A 22,500-nucleotide genomic window follows, 5' to 3' on the forward strand; every position below is an offset into this window, starting at 1 on the left:
ACAAGAACGGCTCTACAAATGAACAGGGCTCATTATCCATAAGGTGAACTAGGAAACCCAGGGGTGTTCTTCTCTACCATCGACAAACTCCCCCCACCCCACCCCCCCCCCCACCCCACCTGACTCACCACAGACTTCATGTCTTCTCCCTTGTCAATGAAACCACCATTACTGAACTCCGTACCTCTCCTTGCTCACCAACTACAGGCCTTTCTCAATCTCCTCTTCCTCACCAACTACAGGCCTATCTCAATCTCCTCTTCGTCACCAACTACAGGCCTTTCTCAATCTCCTTTTCCTCACCAACTACAGGCCTATCTCAATCTCCTCTTCCTCACCAACTACAGGCCTATCTCAATCTCCTCTTCCTCACCAACTACAGGCCTTTCTCAATCTCCTCTTCTTCACCAACTACAGGCCTTTCTCAATCTCCTTTTCCTCACCAACTACAGGCCTTTCTCAATCTCCTCTTCCTCACCAACTACAGGCCTATCTCAATCTCCTCTTCCTCACCAACTACAGGCCTATCTCAATCTCCTTTTCCTCACCAACTACAGGCCTATCTCAATCTCCTCTTCCTCACCAACTACAGGCCTATCTCAAACCTCCTCTTCCTCACCAACTACAGGCCTTCCTCACCAACTACAGGCCTATCTCAAACCTCCTCTTCCTCACCAACTACAGGCCCATCTCAATCTCCTCTTCCTCACCAACTACAGGCCTATCTCAAACCTCCGCTTCCTCACCAACTACAGGCCTTTCTCAATCTCCTCTTCCTCACCAACTACAGGCCTTTCTCATCATGTTTAGTGTTCTCTATGGTCAGTCTGTCGTCATGGTTAGTGTTCTCCATGGTCTGTTTCCCTCTCTCTCTCTCTCTCTCTCTCTCTGTCTCTCTCTCTGTGTCTCTCTCTCTCTCTCCCTCCCTCTCTCCCTCCCTCCCTCCTCTCTCTCTCTCTCTCTCTCTGTCTCTGTCTCTCTCTCTCTCTCTGTCTCTCTCTCTCTCTCTCTCTCTCTCTCTGTCTCTCTCTCTCTCTCTTTCTCTCTCTCTCTCAATTCAATTCAATTCAATTCAAGGGCTTTATTGGCATGGGAAACATGTGTTAACATTGCCAAAGCAAGTGAGTTAGACAACATACAAAGTGAATATATAAAGTGAAAAACAACAAAAATTAACAGTAAACATTACACATACAGAAGTTTCAAAACAGTAAAGACATTACAAATGTCATATTATATATATATATAGTGTTTTAACAATGTACAAATGGTTAAAGGACACAAGATACTCTCTCTCTCTGTCTCAATTCAATTCAAGGGCTTTATTGGCATGGGAAACATGTGTTAACATTGCCAAAGCAAGTGAGTTAGACAACATACAAAGTGAATATATAAAGTGAAAAACAACAAAAATTAACAGTAAACATTACACATACAGAAGTTTCAAGACAGTAAAGACATTACAAATGTCATATTATATATATATATATATATACAGTGTTTTAACAATGTACAAATGGTTAAAGGACACAAGATAAAATAAATAAGCATAAATATGGGTGTATTTACAATGGTGTTTGTTCTTCACTGGTTGCCCTTTTCTCGTGGCAACAGGTAACAAATCTTGCTGCTGTGATGTCACACTGTGGTATTTCACCCAGTAGATATGGGAGTTTTTCAAAATTGGATTTGTTTTCGAATTCTTTGTGGATCTGTGTAATCTGAGGGAAATATGTCTCTCTAATATGGTCATACATTGGGCAGGAGGTTAGGAAGTGCAGCTCAGTTTCCACCTCATTTTGTGGGCAGTGAGCACATAGCCTGTCTTCTCTTGAGAGCCATGTCTGCCTACGGCGGCCTTTCTCAATAGCAAGGCTATGCTCACTGAGTCTGTACATAGTCAAGGCTTTCCTTAATTTTGGGTCAGTCACAGTGGTCAGGTATTCTGCCGCTGTGTACTCTCTGTGTAGGGCCAAATAGCATTCTAGTTTGCTCTGTTTTTTTGTTAATTCTTTCCAATGTGTTAAGTAGTAATCTTTTTGTTTTCTCATGATTTGGTTGGGTCTAATTGTGCTGCTGTCCTGGGGCTCTGTAGTGTGTGTTTGTGTTTGTGAACAGAGCCCTCGGCTCGCTCTCTCTCTCTCTCTCTCTGTCTCTCTCTCTGTCTCTCTCTCTCTCTCTCTCTCTCTCTCTGTCTCTCTCTTTCTGTCTCTCTCTCTCCTCTCTCTCTCTCTCTCTCTCTCTCTCTCTCTCTCTCTCTCTTTCTCTCTCTCTCTCTATCTGTTTCCCTCTCTCTCTATCTGTTTCCCTGTCTCTCTCTCTATCTGTTTCCCCTCTCTCTCTCTCTCTCTCCCCCTCTCTCTCTCTCTCTCTCTCTCCTCTCTCTGTTTCTCTCTGTCTCTCTCTCTCTGTTTCTATCTGTTTCCTCTCTCTCTCTCTGTTTCCCTGACTCTCTCCCCTCTCTCTCTCTATCTGTTTCCCTAACACTCTCTCTCTCTCTATCTGTCTCTCTCTCTCTCTCTCTCTCCCTCTCTCTCTCTCTCTCTCCCTCTCTCTCTCTCTCTCTCAATCTGTTTCCCTGTCTCTCTCTCTCTCCCTCTCTCTCTCTCTATCTGTTTCCCTGTGTCTCTCTCTCTCTCTCTCTCTCTCTCTCTCTGTTTCCCTGACTCTCTCCCCCTCTCTCTCTCTCTCTGTTTCCCTAACACTCTCCCCCTCTCTCTCTCTCTCTATCTGTTTCCCTGACTCTCTCTCTCTATCTGTTTCCCTGACTCTCTCCCTCTCTCTCTCTCTCTCTCTCTCTTTCTCTATCTGTTTCCCTGACTCTCTCCCTCGTTCTCTCTCTGTTTCTCCTTGTCTCTTTATCTGTCTCTCCCTGTCTCTCTCCCTCTCTGTCTCTCTCTCTGTTATTTACTGTAGGATCCTTTGAGTTTTTACATGTTCTAAATACCTGCCCAATGCTGTGTCTCGGTGGTGTGTGTTTAACATGCATTTGAAGTTGTGTGAATGTGTGTGAATGTGTGTGAACATGTGTGAATGTGTGTGAATGCGTGTGAATGCTTGTGAATGCATGTGAATGCGTGTGAATGCATGTGAATGTGTGTGAAAGTGCGTGAATGTGTGTGAATGTGTGTGAAAGTGCGTGAATGTGTGTGAATGTGTGTGAAAGTGCGTGAATGTGTGTGAATGCGTGTGAAAGTGTGCAATATCACATGTACTCCTTATTAAACATAGCTAACACCGCAGGGGGGTGTGGTCTGCCCAACGCATCACCGGGGGCAACTGCTCCGCCCACAACCGTATGGCTCTCCAGAGGGTAGTGAGGTCTGCCCAACGCATCACCGGGGGCACACTGCCTGCCCTCCAGGACACCTACAGCACCCGATGTCACAGGAAGGCTAATAAGATCATCAAGGACAACAACCACCCGAGCCATTGCCTGTTCACCCCGCTGTCATCCAGAAGGCGAGGTCAGTACAGGTGTATCAAAGCTGGGACCGAGAGACTGAAAAACAGCTTCTATCTCAAGGCCATCAGACTATTAAATAGCCATCACTACCCGGCTACCACCTGGTTACTCAACCCTGTACCTTAGAGGCTGCAGCCCTATATACATAGACATGGAATCACTGGTCACTTTAATAATGGAACACTGGCCCCTTTAATAAAGGAACCCTGGCCCCTTTAATAATGGAACACTGGCCCCTTTAATATTGGAACACTGGCCCCTTTAATAATGGAACACTGGCCCTTTAATAATGGAACACTGGCCCCTTTAATAATGGAACACTGGCCCCTTTAATAATGGAACCCTGGCCCCTTTAATAATGGAACACTGGCCCCTTTAATAATGGAACCCTGGCCCCTTTAATAATGGAACCCTGGCCCCTTTAATAATGGAACCCTGGCCCCTTTAATAATGGAACACTGGCCCCTTTAATAAAGGAACACTGGCCCCTTTAATAATGGAACACTGGCCCCTTTAATAATGGAACACTGGCCCCTTTAATAATGGAACACTGGCCCCTTTAATAATGGAACACTGGCCCCTTTAATAAAGGAACACTGGGCACCTTTAATAATGGAACACTGGCCCCTTTAATAATGGAACCCTGGCCCCTTTAATAATGGAACACTGGCCCCTTTAATAATGGAACACTGGCCCCTTTAATAAAAGAACCCTGGCCCCTTTAATAAAGGAACACTGGTCACCTTAATAATAATGTTTACATACTGCTTTACTCATTTCATATGTACATACTGTATTATATTCTACTGTATTTTTGTCAATGCCTCTCCGACATCACACATCATAATATTTATATATTTCTTTATTCCATTCTTGTACTTTTAGATGTGTGTATTGTTGTGAATTGTTAGATACTACTGCACTGTTGGAGCTGGGAACACAAGCATTTCACTACACCCGCAATAACATCTGCTAAAAATGTGTATGTGACCAATAAAATTAGATCTGATTGGATCTGATCTGCTCCCTCGCTGTGGGGCTCTGTGCTCCTATTAAAGTGCCGGAATGTGACGGTCGATCTAACTTGTTCACGAAGAAAGTCTTCATTCCGTAGCTGTGTGATTACAACATGTTGCAGAGTTAGGGTCTCTCTCACATACTGTAATATACTGCCAGAGGCATACAGCACATTACCTTTGGTGCCCTTCTAGGGGAAAATTCATTCCAGACATACATTGGGAATGCAGTTACAGGGCACTTTCCTATATTGGACTTGTAGAAGACGTGTTTTTTATTTCCTTAAACACTTACACACAATGGTTGTTAACATTTTCTTTTACAATTTTTGCACAGACAGATTCATTAAAAACAATCCATCGTGTAGCATTATGTACGTAAAAAAAACAGGACCCGTAAGATTAGACTGGTGTCCCGCTGTTTCCTCATTTAATACATACATGAATCACAGCTGATGTGTCAAATGTGTTAACTAAGCCTATATGTTTGGTCCAATCTGAGTTACTGAGCCTTTTTTCTGTTTGCGTCTAGAGGCTGCTGTGGTATGAGCCAAAACACTCTCCCTCTCTTTCTCTCAGTGTAGCCAGGTTCAGCCTGGGACATCAGTCGTTGTTTTCCTTGAAGCCCCCATTATTAGCAAAATAGTGATAATTATGCACAACACCCCCAATTGTGGCAGGTAGCCTGGTGGTTAGAGCGTTGTGCCAGTAACAGAAAGGTTGTTGGATCAAATCCCTGAGCTGACAAAGTAAAAAATCTGCAGTTCTGCCCCTGAACAAGGCAGTTAACCCACTGTTCCCAGGGCAGTTAACCCACTGTTCCCCAGGCAGTTAACCCAATGTCCCCCAGGCAGTTAACCCACTGTTCCCCGGGCAGTGAACCCACTGTTCCCCGGGCAGTTAACCCACTGTTCCCCGGGCAGTTAACCCACTGTCCCCCGGGCAGTTAACCCACTGTTTCCCGGGCAGTTAACCCACTGTTCCCCGGGCAGTTAACCCACTGTTCCCCGGGCAGATAACCCACTGTTCCCCAGGCAGTTAACCCACTGTTCCCCGGGCACTGAAGACGTGGATGTTGATTAAGGCAGCCCCTCCTGCACCTCTCTGATTCAGAGGGTTAAATGCGGAAGACACATTTCAGTTGAATGCATTCAGTTATACAACTGACTAGGTTTCCCCCTTTCCCCTTTAGACAGAACCACTGGGTTGAGAATGAACCAGCCCATCAGGCATTTGCCAGAATTGCCCTATGTTCAGTCCGTCCGTAGTAGTCCAGAGCCTCTCAATGTAGTGTAGTTGACCTCTCACCTCCACAGAGAGTGAAAAAGAGAGAGAATAGAGGGACAGGGGGTGAAATAGAGAGAATAGAGGAACAGAGGGTGAAATAGAGAGAGAATAGAGGGACATGGGGTGAAATAGAGAGAGAATAGAGGATAGAGGGTGAAATAGCGGGACAGAGGGTGAAATAGAGAGAGAATAGAGTTACAGAGGGTGAAAAAGAGAGATAATAGAGGGACAGGGGGTGAAATAGAGAGAGAATGGAGGGACAGAGGGTGAAATAGAGAGAGAATAGAGGGACAGAGGGTGAAATAGAGAGAGAATAGAGTTACAGAGGGTGAAATACAGAGAGAATAGAGTTACAGAGGGTGAAATAGAGAGAATAGAGGAACAGAGGGTGAAATATAGAGAGAATAGAGTTACAGAGGGTGAAAAAGTAAGGGAATGGGACCAAATCCTACTACTCTGGCCTGCAGTGACCACAACATCCTCACTTCAGGAGCAACAGAATATCAAGCTAGTCCTGCCCTCTTGTGGTGAAACATAACACATGCTCATCAGAACACTATTGACATAAACTAAATTACACAATCCGCAATCTGTGATCAATAACATATATAGACCAACCTCTGTTTAACCCAGTTCACTCAGGGGTGACAGGTATCCTAGTGGTTAGAGCGTTGGACTTGTAACCGAAAGGTTGCAAGATCAAATCCCCGAGCTGACAAGGTAAAAATCTGTCGTTCTGCCCCTGAACAAGGCAGTTAACCCACTGTTCCTAGACCAGTTAACCCACTGTTCCTAGGTCGTCATTGAGAATAAGAATTTGTTCTTAACTGACTTGCCTAGTGAAATAACAGGAAGTTAATTTTACCTATCAGTATCACTTCCCACTATGCATAAGGCGTAATAAGGCACACGAAGGTGTAATCGACAGGTTTGGAATTACACATGACTCTGGGGTATCACACTGGGCTTTAATAAATCAATTAAATGAAAAGTATTTATCCGAAAGGAGCAATTATTTACAATGCTAAGAAAAGGTTATTAATGCTTGACGATTAGGAGCCTGATAATGTGCTGGACAGTTTTTCAAGTCCTATTTGCCAGTCGGTGTGTAGGCCTGTTAGAGCCCAGTCCCGACACGCAGTCCAGTCCCTACACGCAGCCCAGTCCCTACATGCAGCCCCTACATACAGCCCAGTCCCGACACGCAGCCCAGTCCCTACATGCAGCCACTACATACAGCCCAGTCCCGACACGCAGTCCAGTCCCTACACGCAGCCCGGTCCCTACATGCAGCCCCTACATACAGCCCAGTCCCGACACGCAGCCCAGTCCCTACACGCAGCCCAGTCCCTACACGTAGCCCAGTCCCTACACGCAGCCCAGTCCCTACTCGCAGCCCAGTCCCTACTCGCAGCCCAGTCCCTACTCGCAGCCCGACACGCAGCCCAGTCCCTACACGCAGCCCAGTCCCTACACGCAGCCCAGTCCCTACAGGCAGCCCAGTCCCTACACGCAGCCCAGTCCCTACACGCAGCCCAGTCCCTACACGCAGCCCAGTCCCTACACGCAGCCCCGACACGCAGCCCAGTCCCTACACGCAGCCCAGTCCCTACACGCAGCCCAGTCCCTACACGCAGCCCCGACACGCAGCCCAGTCCCTACACGCAGCCCAGTCCCTACACGCAGCCCAGTCCCTACACGCAGCCCAGTCCCGACATGCAGCCCAGTCCCTACACGCAGCCCAGTCCCTACACGCAGCCCAGTCCCGACACGCAGCCCAGTCCCTACACGCAGCCCAGTCCTCGCAGCCCAGTCCCAGCCCAGTCCCTACACGCAGCCCAGTCCCGACACGCAGCCCAGTCCCTACACGCAGCCCAGTCCCTACAGGCAGCCCAGTCCCTACACGCAGCCCAGTCCCGACACGCAGCCCAGTCCCTACACGCAGCCCAGTCCCTACACGCAGCCCAGTCCCTACACGCAGCCCCGAGCCCACGCAGCCCAGTCCCTACACGCAGCCCAGCCCAGTCCCTACACGCAGCCCAGTCCCTACACGCAGCCCAGTCCCTACACGCAGCCCCGACACGCAGCCCAGTCCCTACACGCAGCCCAGTCCCTACACGCAGCCCCGACTTGCAGCCCAGTCCCTACACGCAGCCCAGTCCCTACAGGCAGCCCAGTCCCTACACGCAGCCCAGTCCCGACACGCAGCCCAGTCCCGACACGCAGCCCAGTCCCTACACGCAGCCCAGTCCCTACACGCAGCCCAGTCCCTACACACAGCCCCCCGACACGCAGCCCAGTCCCTACACGCAGCCCAGTCCCTACACGCAGCCCAGTCCCTACACACAGCCCAGTCCCTACACACAGCCCCGACACGCAGCCCAGTCCCTACACGCAGCCCAGTCCCTACACGCAGCCCAGTCCCGACACGCAGCCCAGTCCCTACAGGCAGCCCAGTCCCTACAGGCAGCCCAGTCCCTACACGCAGCCCAGTCCCTACACGCAGCCCAGTCCCTACACGCAGCCCAGTCCCTACACGCAGCCCAGTCCCTACAGGCAGCCCAGTCCCTACACGCAGCCCAGTCCCTACACGCAGCCCAGTCCCGACACGCAGCCCAGTCCCTACACGCAGCCCAGTCCCAGACACGCAGCCCAGTCCCTACACGCAGCCCAGTCCCTACACGCAGCCCAGTCCCACACGCAGCCCAGTCCCGACACAGCCCAGTCCCCCGACACGCAGCCCAGTCCCTACACGCAGCCCAGTCCCTACACGCAGCCCAGTCCCGACATCTTGACAACAAAATAGGTAAAGCGGTTGACCAGGTGCTTTTCAATTTCATCTGGATGAATCATACACATTATATTAGAAAATCTGTCATTATGAACACATATGAATATGGTGGTCTCAATTTTATTTGAATTTTTTAGATTTTCCTACTTTGAATAATACTTTTAAGATAAATTGGGCTAATAAACATTTCTTAAAGAATCCAACTTCAATCATCCCTCACAACTTCTCCCGATTTGGTGACTTCAATTTTAAGTTACTTTGTAACTATAGTATCTATAACATTGATGAGATTCCTACAAAATGATCTGCTTTTCATAGACAAGTATTAGTGTGGTCGTTGATATATCAACATAATTTCCGCCCAGGTATTTCGTTTGGAACAATAAGGACATGTTGTACAGAAACAAGCCTTTATGTTCTAAGAACTGGTTCAATAATCATATCCTGCTGGTGAGTCAACTTTTTAATGCAGAAGTTTTGTTACTCAATTATGAGGAATTCATCTCATGTCGTTACAATATCTCTGTAATACCTAGAGAGTTCTCCATAGTCTATTCCATCTGGAACCCTCATGTCGTTACAATATCCCTGTAACACCTATAGTTCTCCATAGTCTATTCCATCTGGAACCCTCATGTTGTTACAATATCCCTGTAACACCTAGAGAGTTCTCCATAGTCTATTCCATCTGGAACCCTCATGTCGTTACAATATCTCTGTAATACCTAGAGAGTTCTCCATAGTCTATTCCATCTGGAACCCTCATGTTGTTACAATATCCCTGTAACACCTAGAGAGTTCTCCATAGTCTATTCCATCTGGAACCATCATGTCGTTACAATATCTCTGTAATACCTAGAGAGTTCTCCATAGTCTATTCCATCTGGAACCCTCATGTTGTTACAATATCCCTGTAACACCTAGAGAGTCTATTCCTATAGTCTATTCCTATTGTCTATTCCATCTGGAACCCTCATGTTGTTACAATATCCCTGTAACACCTATAGTTCTCCATAGTCTATTCCATCTGGAACCCTCATGTTGTTACAATATCCCTGTAACACCTAGAGAGTTCTCCATAGTCTATTCCTATAGTCTATTCCATCTGGAACCCTCATGTTGTTACAATATCCCTGTAACACCTAGAGAGTTCTCCATAGTCTATTCCATCTGGAACCCTCATGTTGTTACAATATCCCTGTAACACCTAGAGTCTATTCCTATAGTCTATTCCATCTGGATCCCTCATGTTGTTACAATATCCCTGTAACACCTAGAGTCTATTCCTATAGTCTATTCCATCTGGATCCCTCATGTTGTTACAATATCCCTGTAACACCTAGAGTCTATTCCTATAGTCTATTCCATCTGGATCCCTCATGTTGTTTAACCAGACCTCACCTTCTTCACCTACCCTCCAGTTGACTCTCCGTTAGGAAAAATATGTTTCTCCTTGTTCCCTCAGAACAACAGATCTATACGTGTCTTATTTCAAAGGGAGATTGTATCCATTCCTTATGTCACAAGTTACTGGAATACATTGGTCACTAATATCTGTTGGGGAAAAAGTCTGGTTATTACCACACAAATACCTGCTTGTTAACAGGGTCAAAGAGGTCTCTTTCAGAATGATCCATAATAATTACCCTGCGAATCATTACCTGAAGAAACTCAAAACAGACATTAACATTGATTGTACTATTTGTGTTGAGCATCCAGAAACAGTTTTGACTTTATTTCAGCATTGTCTACATGTAAAGAAATTACAAAAATATATTTTTAGTTTTATAATTGTTAATATACTTGATGCCTTTGGTTTTTAATATGGGAGAATGTGCTGCTCGGTTTCCTTATTTATAATAAGGATAAAGAACACATTCTCGCCAAATTATTCAGAATGCGCAAATGGAAACACTTCATAAATTCACTAGTAAAAAATATTCTGTGTTTTCTAGAAGGAAATCGAGCAGTACATTAAGACCATTCTACACTATGCTAATCAGAAAGCTGTTAAAACAATCAAACCGTGTGTATCTTTTAAGGTCTTTGTATAATCTGTAATGTGTTGTAACCCTCAAGAATACGTTATCGGTTTGGTTTGTATGCTTCTCGTAAGGTTTACTGGTTTTTCTGAAAAAAAAAAAAAAAAAAAAAAAAAAAAAAAAAGGTGTATGTAGGTCTGTCACTGTTGAAGGGATAAGAGTTGTCATGAACAGGTGATAAACACACCCCATTTTGGCTACTTTCACACCAGCAGCCCAATCAGATTTTACCCACACTAATTGGTATTCCTCAGAGCTGATCCGATTGGTCAAATGACCATTAGTGGACAAAGACGAGACATATGCTGCCTGTGTGAACGCAGCCTATAGCGACTGCAGCTTTTCATGACCTGTAGCACGGTCTAACAAAATACAAGTCAAATCAATTGTTTTCTTCTTTCATTTTTATTTTTTAATTGTGTAAAAATCAGACATGAACACATGCAGACTAAAAACCAGTGTAACAAATTCACCACGATCCTAAAAAAAAAGGTTCTGAAATCAAGAGTCTGCAATCCAGCTGTAAAAAAAAAAAAAAAAAAAAAAAGTATATTTCTAGGGAAGCCCAGTAGGTCCTTTGCATCTGTACAGAACACTGTTTTAGCGAACGCACATTTGACCAATGGAATGAGCCAACACATAGAACCCGGAAGTCTCCTTCAGTCCACTGAGCAAAAAAAAAAAACTATTGACGTCTTTCCTGAATGATTCTTTTATTGTTGAATACACATTTATTCCTTCTACCACTGAAGTGTCGCTTTTATAAATCAAAGCATTGTCAATAAATCAGCAGTTAACCATCTTTACACTGTAAATACGTTCTCTCCAAGTCCATCATTTTACATTTAAACAAAACAAATAAAAGAGGATTTGAATGGAAGGATTGGGGTGGGAAAGCAGAACAAAAATAAAAGAGGCAAAACTGCATTAAGGAGCGGAGGTTCCTCCTCCCGACCCTGGTCAGCGGCGGTGGCGCCCGTGACCCGAGTGTCCGCCGCTGCTGCTATGGCGTTTGCCCTTGTGGGTGCGCTCCCGCTCATACGACCTGGACCGATCCCTCCTGTCTCCACGGTGATGTCCTCCCCCAGGACCACCTCTCTCGTGCTTGTGCTTCTTGGCCGAGGAGAGGTCCGACGTGCTGCGGTCTCTGTCCCGCTCCCTCCCCCGTTCCCTCTCTCCTTTGCTGGCAGAGCGCGACCTGGACCTCTTCCTCTTGTGAGCCCCTCCTCCGCTGCTGCTATGACGACTCGATGGCTTGGGGTCGATGTTGCCATGGTGGCCGGGCTTTGACTTGAGATGTGGGAGGAGGGGGGAGGGCGGATGTCGTCGGGGTGAGGGGCTGCGGCTGTGAGAGCGACTGCGGGAACGAGAACTGTAGGTCCCAGAACGACTGCGTCGGCTGTTGTAACTGCAGAGACAGTAAAGAAAACAGTTAACAGTGGTCTTCAGCAGTAACCTGGCCGCAAAGTAGCGCAGTAACCTGGCCGCAAAGTAGCGCAGTAACCTGGCCGCAAAGTAGCGCAGTAACCTGGCCGCAAAGTAGCGCAGTAACCTGGCCGCAAAGTAGCGCAGTAACCTGGCCGCAAAGTAGCGCAGTAACCTGGCTGCAAAGTAGCGCAGTAACCTGGCCGCAAAAAGTAACCTAGCGCAGTAACCTGGCCGCAAAAGCGCAGTAGCAAAGTAGCGCAGTAACCTGGCCGCAAAGTAGCGCAGTAACCTGGCCGCAAAGTACTGTAGTAACAGTCTGTAAAGTACCAGTTTACTATGGTAATTTACATCCAGTTTACACAGTAATTAATGAAGTAGTGAGGTCTTACTGTCTGCGCGGGGAGCGTGACCGCGAGCGAGTTCTGGAACGAGATCCACTCCCATTGTTCCTTCCAATCTTCACCTCCTTCCTCAACCTGAGAAGAGAGAGAGGAGAGAGGAGAGAGAGGAGAGGAGAGAGGAGAGGAGAGAGAAGATGCCATTTCCATTAGAGGTGTCTGCTTAACATAAAAATACAACTTCAACAGGGGAAAACCATTAAGCCCGGTTTATGTTGAAGAGTATGTCTTTACCCGTTGTGTGGGCTCTTGGAGCCCTGGGCTCTGCTGTCCGGCTCTTTCTTTACAGGTTTGAGGGCCTGGAGGTTTGGAGATTTATCCTCCACCTTCACTACATTGGGGGAACCTAAGGAACACAGATGCATAACATGTCATTACACCGGCTGGTCCCCGCTTAGAAATGTAAAGTTAGTATTAAAAAATATATATACAATTTTTAAATTAAGCATAAAAAAAAATTAAAAAAAGGGTCATTAGACAGGTTGAACCACAGACCCAACAACCACAATGTACTTCATCTCTGATGACCAGATTTGAGCAGGGCACTTGCCTAAATGAACAACTATGGCAAGGTAACCTCACAGGGTTTAAATGAACAACTATGGCAAGGTAACCTCACAGGGTTTAAATGAACAACTATGGCAAGGTAACCTCACAGGGTTTAAATGAACAACTATGGCAAGGTAACCTCACAAGGTTTAAATGAACCACCATGGTAAGGTAACCTCACAAGGTTTAAATGAACAACCATGGTAAGGTAACCTCACAAGGTTTAAATGAACAACCATGGTAAGGTAACCTCACAAGGTTTAAATGAACAACCATGGTAAGGTAACCTCACAAGGTTTAAATGAACCACCATGGTAAGGTAACCTCACAAGGTTTAAATGAACAACCATGGTAAGGTAAACTCACAGGGTTTAAATGAACCACCATGGTAAGGTAAACTCACAGGGTTTGGATCCAGGAGAGAAGCCTCCCAGGTTGGACAGAGCTGGGGTCCCATCGGGGTTCAACCCTTTAGCCTTCAGCTTGGCCTCCTGCAGAGACATCTTCCTCTTCTCCACTTCCTTCTCCAGGTGGTCATAGTCCGGCTGGCCCAGAGAAAGACAGGAGGGTTGAGAGGTTAAGGTGAGGTCTCATCATACAGCAGGAGGATGCATAGAGGAACAAGTCCAGGGTTCCAGGGTTGCCAGAAGGTTAGGGGGTGATACTGTACAGACATGTTTATTTATTTGATAATTTTTTTCCCCCCGTAATTTAACTAGGCAAGTCAGTTAAGAACAAATTTTTATTTTCAATGACTGCCTAGTGACAGTGGGTTAACTGCCTATTCAGGGGCAGAACAGCTGATTTGTCAGCTCGGGGATATGTCAGCTCGGGGATATGAACTTGCAACCTTTCAGTTACTAGTCCAAAGCTCTAACCACTAGGCTACCCTGCCGCCCCAGTATGTACCTTCTTCCTGGTGTACAGTTTGAGGGTGGTGATACAGATATCCTTGATCTCTTCCTCCGTGGCTCCAAACAGCAGATACCAGTGAGGTCTGGATGGGAGAGGCATCTACAGACACACAGAAACACACAGCACCTTAGTTAAGGAGAACTTTATCTATATTTTCATCAACATTTATAATGAGTATTTCTGAAAATTCATGTGGCTCTCTGCAAAATCACTGCATGTTTTGGAACTACTGAACATAACACGCCAATGTAAAATAAGATTTTTGGACATAAATATTAACTTTACCAAGCAAAACATACATGTATTGTGTAACATGAAGTCCTATGAGTGTCATCTGTCGAAGATCAAAGGTTAGTGAATCATTTTATCTCTATTTGTGCTTTTTGTGACTCCTCTCTTTGGCTGGAAAAATGACTGTGTTTTTCTGTGACTTGGTGGTGACCTAACATAATCGTTTGTGGAGCTTTCGCTGTAAAGCATTTTTACATTTTTTAAATCAGACACAGTGGCTGGATTAACGAGAATGTTATCTTTAAAATGTGCCAAATACTTGTATGTTTGAGAAATTCGATTCATGAGATTTGTATTTGGCGCCCTGCAATTTCATTGGCTGTTGGCGAGGGGTTCCGCTAGTGGAAGACTAGAGATTGGAAGAGGTAGGTGAAAGACGGAGAGAAGGTGAGATGAAAAGGAGAAGCCAAATCCAATCCAGCCGTACCTGGAGAGCTCTGGCAGCCAGGTAGATGCAGGCACATGCGATGGTTTCAGCTTGGAACCTCACAAACACGTTGGTCCTAAGGCTGTCATTCATGTAGTTCCTACAAGGACACAAGCAACATACAGATACATAGCACCATCTCCTCCCATAGCCTTGTGCCCCTCCCTCAACAGACCAGATCACAGAAACACTGGTCTGGGCAGTCACCAGCTGGTCCTCAACAGCTAAAGGATGTGCAGGCTTGTTCCGACTTGACCGTGTTACTTCAACCATGTGTTAGTGCAGGGGTGAAACAAAAGCCTGCACAGTGCAGCTCTACAGGACCAGAGTTGGTGACCACTCAAATAAAGACAGTTATACATCTGAAATAGTAATAAAACAAACAGTATGGATACTCTAGTTTAGCTTTGTCTCTCTCTCTCTCTCTCTCTCACATCCATGTTGGTGTTGGGCTGGACATGCAGCGTCACAGATGAAAGCTTGTACACAGGACAGGACGATTATCCAAGAGCCCACTGGTCTATACCGTCTAAAGACAATACGGCACCCAAAACAAAAAGTACACAAGTCCTATTCAGTGGTGGACATGCGTCCTACCATTCTCAGAGGACATGCCTGTCTAAAAGTATGCATGCAAACAGCAAGGGAATGCAGAGCAGACCGAGGTGACCAGAGACATACAGCAGCCCTTTACAATAAGCAGCCATCGGCCAGATAGGTAATGACTTATCCCTTGGCAGAGAGGAGATGGGACCGCAGATCAAGGATCCGATTGGACAGGTCAGACATGATGCACTCGGCAGTTAAAGAGTCGCTAGGTAACCCTGAACTCCACAACAAAAGGCCAACACAAAGCTGCCATGTGTAGAGCAGTGACGGTTGATGGAAGCTATCAGGGTTCAAGGTGTTTTAAAGTGGGATTCTAATTGTAGCTAGTTGTCTTGAGTTTCAGTGACCCTGATAAGCTGTAGCTCAGGCATGACAACATCTGACAGACAACAGACATTTCAGACTGATGGTTTTGTCGCCTAGCAAGCAGTCAGACAGAAACAGGAAAATGAGGGGTGACTGAACAGAACAGAAGACTGTTGGTGCAATCCTTTCCCACCCTATACAGATCCCACCCCAACGTGTACCCGTCAGGATTCAATGGAAGCTGGGTCTGATATGCAAAACCTAGCTTTACTGATGGAACAAAAAAAAGAAACTAGCTCTAAAGACATTGAAATCTAAACTTGTCTTCACTGAATTGTCTGAGCAGAATTCCCCATTCTGAGCCAGTCCTGGAGTATGACCCTTGTGTGTGTGTGTGTGGGTTGTCATATGATTTCAGATAGGACAACAGTCAGACAGCCTCAAAATGAAAAGCAGCACACACAATGGTCCCCCAGAACAGACTCCCCTAGACTGGACGAGGGTTGGAACCTTGGACTATAGATAGCGACTTCTGCTAAAAAAAATGGCCGGTGGAAATGGATGGGTGACGAGACAGGTCCTTGGTGTCAAAGCCTGAGCAGGATCATCCTGAAAGACATGTCTGGAGACCACATCAGTTTGTGAAAAATCAAACAGACAGTTCAACAGCACACTAACTACTGCATCAAAAAGGCATACCCAGAAAACGATCCAGTCAACAACAACAAAAAAACTATGCTTACTTCAAATCTAAAGCAAGCAACTAGAAAAAAAAATGCTATTGTAGTTAGATCTATCTATTTGGTTAAAAGAAACAACAAAGAAGAAACAGTTTAACCTTGGAAGCACAATCCCAAAAAACACAAATCCTTCTGGACACCCCCCAAGAGAAAACAAGACCATGTTGGCAGTTGGGAAAGGCCCGCCCCCTTCAGTGGATCTCGGGCAGAGAGCTCTCACTGGATTGGCTGTCTCCGAGAAGGGCAGCCAGCCAATGGGGGGAGCTTCCTGGGGTCATGTGGTTGGAGGAGCAGAGTTCAGAGGTTCTTTATGAGACTTACCAGCATGGACTACCCTTTAATCAAAGAGTAGAGAGAAAGGACAAAGTTAAACTGAGTTCCTTGGGCACCAGAATCAGACTATAAATAGCCAGGTAAAGAACAAGAGGAAAACAAACAGGTCTCAATAATGTATCCATCAGAGAAGAGAGGTTACAGAGGGGTGGTATCAGACGTAGGGCACCGGGTTAGTTCAGGTACAGGCAATGTACTTACCAGGCGGTCTGGACCAGAGTCTGGTTCTTCTCACATTCCAGGACTTGCAGGTACATGACAATGATCTGGAAGAAGACCAATTGACATTATGCAATAACCAACGTGGTTTCACAATCCCTAGACCGAAGAATGCAAACCACCAGCCTTGACCTGAGAATTCGACAATGTTCTAGAACAGCATAGCTACAGCGGTGTCATGTGAGTCACAGAAACCGTCACAGCCTTAACTGAACAGCAGTGTTAGTAGAGTCTGGTAGGTTGGGCCTAAAGCTAATGCTGAGAGATAAATGTGTCTGTAACTGTTGAGTCAGAATAACACCTGTCGCAATGTATGAGAGTTGTGAGAGGTGTAACTGGGTCTCACCTTGTGCGGATGCTTGACGTGTACGCAGAAGCCCAGCTCCTTCAGGATTCTCCGTTCAGCTTTGATCACTTGGTTTTTGGTATTAATGTAGTTCTGATCAAGAATCAATGAACTTGCACTCCTGCTTTATAAAAAGAATGAAAATAACCAAAAATGTTTCCCCCCCATCAAAAACAGACTAAAAGAAAGCACCCTTCTGCTTTCTTTGACTGGTTCTCTTTTCCCCTTGGACCAACTTAAAGCAACAGGCCCAAATTGAGTGTTTTTTTAGGGGTTTAGTTGGCTCCTGTGATTTCAGTGGAAGCTTTTGAGTCACACGGTCCAATGTCACCACACATCACAGCTTTGACAGAAATATCAACAAACCCTAAACATGACCAAACCTGGGTGGAACTAGACTAGCCAATCAGTTCCTCACCTTGTATTGTTGTATCAGGAATAGAAATGGGACGCAAAAAAAAATATATTCTCAACTTAGGTGATGACAAATACTGTGTAAAAGAAAATAATCAATTGACTGACTTCAGTCATACAGTCACCCAATAAGGAAGCATTACAAGCCAAACATACACTTCACCACATTATGGAAAGAAAATCCTTAAGGTATGGGCCTACACTACGATTACCTACAAAACATGCACTTAAAAAAACTAATTGTAAGAAAATGGACCCACGAGACTAGAAATGTGGGTGGTGGCCCACAACCCCTCCGTTTACAGATCCAAACACTCAGGTTTTTAAAGACAACAAATATACTCAACTTTGGACATCACTGTCTAGACTCATACATGTACTGGGGGTGAAAAATATATGTTGATGTACACTTTATTTAACCAGGAGAGTTTATCTGAACCTCAACTGCATAAACTTCTAAGAAGCGTGGAAAGGACCCTAGAATCTCTCTTAACCCAGATAAAAACCTGGAACTAATGCAGCACAGATCTCATCCCATTCAGTCCTGGTAGCTCCCAGTTAACACCCAGAACCTGCCCACACAACATTAAGGACGCCACAGCACAAGTTATGTAAGTGTCCTGGCATTCCTATCTGGTACTCTGATATGACATGGTAATAACATAACTCTGTAGATAATACCTCTGGGCGCCAGATCTCAGTTAGAACTAAATACATTTTCTAAGTGAACATTTACTAGATCACAAACATGACCAAAGTTACAATTAAAACCTGTATTTCATGGGAGAAAAACAAGATTGGATTGACTAATTTCCTGACTTCAGTGGAGTCTAGACAGGATGACAAAAACATGTGACGGAAAATGTGTACAGCTTCAGTTTGTGTTTCTAAGTTACTACACAAGCTGAAATCAGTCAGGTGGAGTAGCTACATCTACTTCAGATGGACTTAAATGTAGCATACCATGGTCAATTTCAAGAGAAAACTATTTCCCCCCCAAACGAAATCTCTCTAAAAAAACAAGCACCTGAAGAACTCAGCTTATGTCCAGTCACAGGTGGTGATGTAGAGTAAAAACAAACAACTGCACCAACCCAGCTCTCCTCAATATTACATCTAGATAGTGAACATATGCATATCAACAATTCAGCAAATATTCTAAGAGGAAAGAAAAAGGTGATATTTCTGTGAAAGCCACGAATGCCATTTGGTGAATGAGGGAGGTTGCTCTGTAGTACTGTATGTAGTGTTTGAGCTACATTACCACAGGATCCGCAAACACCCAAAGCTTAGACTGAGTCAAAGGAGTCCCCAAGGCTCCCAGCCTAGGACCTGCGGCCAACCTGTCCTCCCCGATCCCAGTGCACCGCAGTGACTCACACCACGGGCGTCTCCCAGGGGAGGGGGTGACACCTCGCTCATGGTTGTCATGCCGACTGCTTCATCTCTACGTACCATTCCACATCACCCAGGCTTTGGTAAATGTAGCTGGTCGCTGTTAGTTGGTTGCAAGGGAAAAGAGAACCCAAGTTAATACCACAGCCTTAGAATTGGAACTGAACAGATTATTCTGGTCAAAGAAAGACACTCGTCTAGCACAGTGTTGTCTTCCGGTGCCAAGTTGGTTTTTGTCTTGGCAAAGCAACACTTTAGGTTAGACGTGTTAATGCATCACCTTTCACTGATCTACTTGTCTATGCAGGTAGCTGTGAATATATTGCTGTAACTACCATTGATCAGAAATGAGGAAACAAACGTTTTAGAGTATGGTTTAGAGAGCATGGATCAACAGAAGGTCACTGTCACATGAATACATCAGATCAACATCATGCAAGATACTGAAAACATAGTTACTAATTAATGTAATGCCAGATGAATACATTTGCCCTTTCACAAATGGTTGACGTACATTTAACAGAAATGAAGGAATGAAGGATATTTTCTATATGGATGCTTACCTTTTGCCTCTGTGACTCTGTTTTAAATGGTGAAAAACATTGATGACGTCTCTGAATCGTCTTGGTGCTTCCTCGATCTTGGAAGCCAAGTTGACACAGGCCATAGCAACAATCTGGGGGACACGAATAGAATAACAGAACATTAGCGTATGAAGCTAAATGTGGTTAGCTATCAAAACACTAACATTACTCTGGGGCCTTGCAATGATAACCACTTTATATGAAGTGGTAAGCTATATCAAATCAAATGTTAGATAGCTACAATCAGTTAGGAATGGTTTCAACCTTAAAACGGGCCTATGTGGGTTATGTGACAAACCAACTACTCTAACTTACAGTAAATGACAATATGGCCGCCAATGTAAACGTTCCCTCTCCGCAACACCACCAGTGAGTCAAAGATCGTTCCGTCTGTGAGTGTCGTAGCTAAACTAACTGTTGTGTTGCTAAACTGCTGAAAGAGACACTGACTTACCTCAAAACTGTGTTTGACAAACGATTTAGAGTAGAAAAAACGATGAAAAAGAACTTGACCCGTAGCCATTGCCACCTAAAATGTAAAGAACAAAATTACATTAGACGGAAGTATCGTTTGCTTTCAATTCCACGAATCCGCCATTTTGTCCTGGTCATCCCACAGCCCCGGATGTAATCGCCCCACACGTATAAATTCAACTACTTCATTATATAAGTAACATTAGTATTATTACACAGATAATTGCGCTAAATATCACATCTGATTCGATAACTTGACCCGTCACTGACCAAGTTAGCCTACTAGATTACACCAATCAATAAATTAGCTAGCTGTGAGTTAGGCCTTGGCTTGGGTATTTCCCTTCCGTAGCCTCATTTTGACGGGTTATATAAACAAAAGAGGTGAGTTCTAAAACAATGGCAACTATAGTAACCTAGTTATGTTTTTCAGATGTTGACGGTAATGGATTGACATTTTTTTGAGTGTTTACCTGTGGCAATCGTAGAAGAATACCAGCCGATTGAATTAGCTCACAACCCAGGATACGGAGGTCGGTCTCCGTGTGCAGGTCGAGGCCATCGAGCATAGACGGGGTTGGCTGAAGCCTTTCCTCCGGTATGAGAGAGTTGCTGATAGTGAGGTAAACTTCAGAGTAAACTCTGTCGCCTATAAGGATCCCATCGTTGTTCGTGGACGTGTTGGGAACGGCGGAGAGGGGAACAGCGGCCATGTTCGCCACAAATGAAAGCATTGAACGACACAACAACGCAGAGAGCCTGGACAGCTTCACCGACCGAGAAAGGAGAGATGATCAAATCGATGACGTCAACGCGCTGTTGAACTACGTACACAATACGTACACGGAACTTTGCGACAGGAATGAAATAGTTCCAATGAATCATACATTTGGCTGAAGTGCCTTACCGGCATTTTTGTTACAATAGGCTATATAATATTAGTCATATCATTTTGCATACAATTTGGTCTGTAATCCCATGGGAATGGATGATGGAAAGGAGCAAGCAAGTCACTTAGCAAGCAAGTCACTTTTGGTAACTGTCTGGAATTGTCAATGACGATAATTCTGGGAACTCTTTTTTTTTAAATGCAGCGTTTGAACATATCCATCCGCCCGTCTTACTGCGACAATGTATACTGAACAAAAATATAAAGGCAATAGTGATCTCGTCAGGGTATGGATAATTGCCATGTATAAAAGGCAATTGTGTTCGTTGTCCGAAGCATATGCCTGCCTTATCCATGGCCCCACTACCATTATGGGGCACTATTTTCATCAGTAAACCGCTTACCCACACGACGCCATAAACGTGGTCTTTGTTTGTGAGGCCAGTTGGATGTACTGCCAAATTCTCTAAAATGACGTTGGAGGCAGCTTGTGGTATAGAAATAAACATTAAATTCTCTGGTGGACATTCCTGCAATCAGCATGCCAATTGCACACTCCCTCAAAACTTGAGACATCTATGGCATTGTGTTGTGTGACAAAACTGCACATTTTAGAGTGGCCTTTTATTGTCCCCAGCACAACAAGGTGGACCTGTTTAATGATCATGCTGTTTAATCAGCTTATTGATATGCTACAGCAGTCAGGTGGATGGGTTATTTTGGAGAGATGCTCACTAACAGGGATGTTAACAAATTTGTGCAGGAAAGTTAGAAGATAAAATAAAAAACATGTGCATATGGAACATTTCTGGGATCTTTTATTTCAGCTCATGAAACACGTTACATGTTGAATTTCTATTTTTGTTCAGGGTAGTTTGTTTTGTTCCGGGTAATTTGTTTTGTTCATGGTAGTTTGTTTTGTTCAGGGTAATTTGTTTTGTTCAGGGTAATTTGTTTTGTTCAGGGTAGTTTGTTTTCAGGGTAGTTTGTTTTGTTCAGGGTAGTTTGTTTTGTTCATGGTAATTTGTTTTCTTCAGGGTAGTTTGTTTTGTTCAGGGTAGTTTGTTTTCTTCAGGGTAGTTTGTTTTCTTCAGGGTAGTTTGTTTTGTTCAGGGTAATTTGTTTTGTTCAGGGTAGTTTGTTTTGTTCAGGGTAGTTTGTTTTGTTCAGGGTAGTTTGTTTAGTTCAGTTTGTTTTGTTCAGTGCAGTTTGTTCAGTGTAGTTTGAGACCTGCAGCCATTGCATGAGACAGAAGCTGTCAGACAGAAAAATGATTCCGCAGCGCTCTCTCACCAGTGAATTACATTTGGTTCCTAGTGAATACACACGGCAGTAGAACATTTGAGGTGCAGGTACTCAGTTCCACGTCATTTCATCAAGCTATGACACCCACTATCTCAGATTGTTCTGACATGGTTTCTATAGTTAGTAACAGATACAATTAGCATTTCTGAAACATTATTTTGTTGAAATATAGTTTGATCTCTGACAAATTAAGCTAATTGATTGCACCCAAATTGGCAATTTTAATGTATAGGATTCAGATAATATTCAATAAATATAGTACATAACATCCACTTT

The 22,500-nt window shown here is 44.7% G+C and overlaps 1 protein-coding gene across 3 annotated transcripts; it reads right to left on the reverse strand.

Annotated features, from left to right (window-relative positions):
- Window positions 1-10,984: 10,984 nt before the first annotated feature.
- On the reverse strand, window positions 10,985-20,835 carry LOC112267307 (cyclin-L1). Of its 3 annotated transcripts, none has more exons than XM_024445593.2 (11): window positions 20,504-20,835; window positions 20,011-20,085; window positions 19,536-19,648; window positions 17,164-17,284; window positions 16,800-16,864; window positions 14,611-14,710; window positions 13,887-13,991; window positions 13,381-13,522; window positions 12,663-12,774; window positions 12,420-12,506; window positions 10,985-12,010 (listed from the first exon to the last, which is right to left on the reverse strand). In XM_024445593.2, exons 1-11 carry the CDS (start codon window positions 20,762-20,764, stop codon window positions 11,563-11,565), a joined length of 1,629 nt encoding a protein of 542 aa, XP_024301361.1. In that variant the 5' UTR covers window positions 20,765-20,835; the 3' UTR covers window positions 10,985-11,562. The 3 variants fall into 3 exon arrangements, with proteins under 3 accessions (XP_024301361.1, XP_024301360.1, XP_024301362.1); XM_024445592.2 differs by having other exon boundaries at window positions 17,164-17,287; XM_024445594.2 differs by lacking the exons at window positions 19,536-19,648; window positions 20,011-20,085; window positions 20,504-20,835 and adding an exon at window positions 19,033-19,048 and having other exon boundaries at window positions 17,164-17,287.
- Between the last annotated feature and the right edge of the window lie 1,665 nt (window positions 20,836-22,500).

The sequence above is a fragment of the Oncorhynchus tshawytscha genome, linkage group LG14 (assembly GCF_018296145.1).
Source record: "Oncorhynchus tshawytscha isolate Ot180627B linkage group LG14, Otsh_v2.0, whole genome shotgun sequence".
In the NCBI taxonomy this organism is placed as follows: Eukaryota; Metazoa; Chordata; class Actinopteri; order Salmoniformes; family Salmonidae; genus Oncorhynchus; species Oncorhynchus tshawytscha.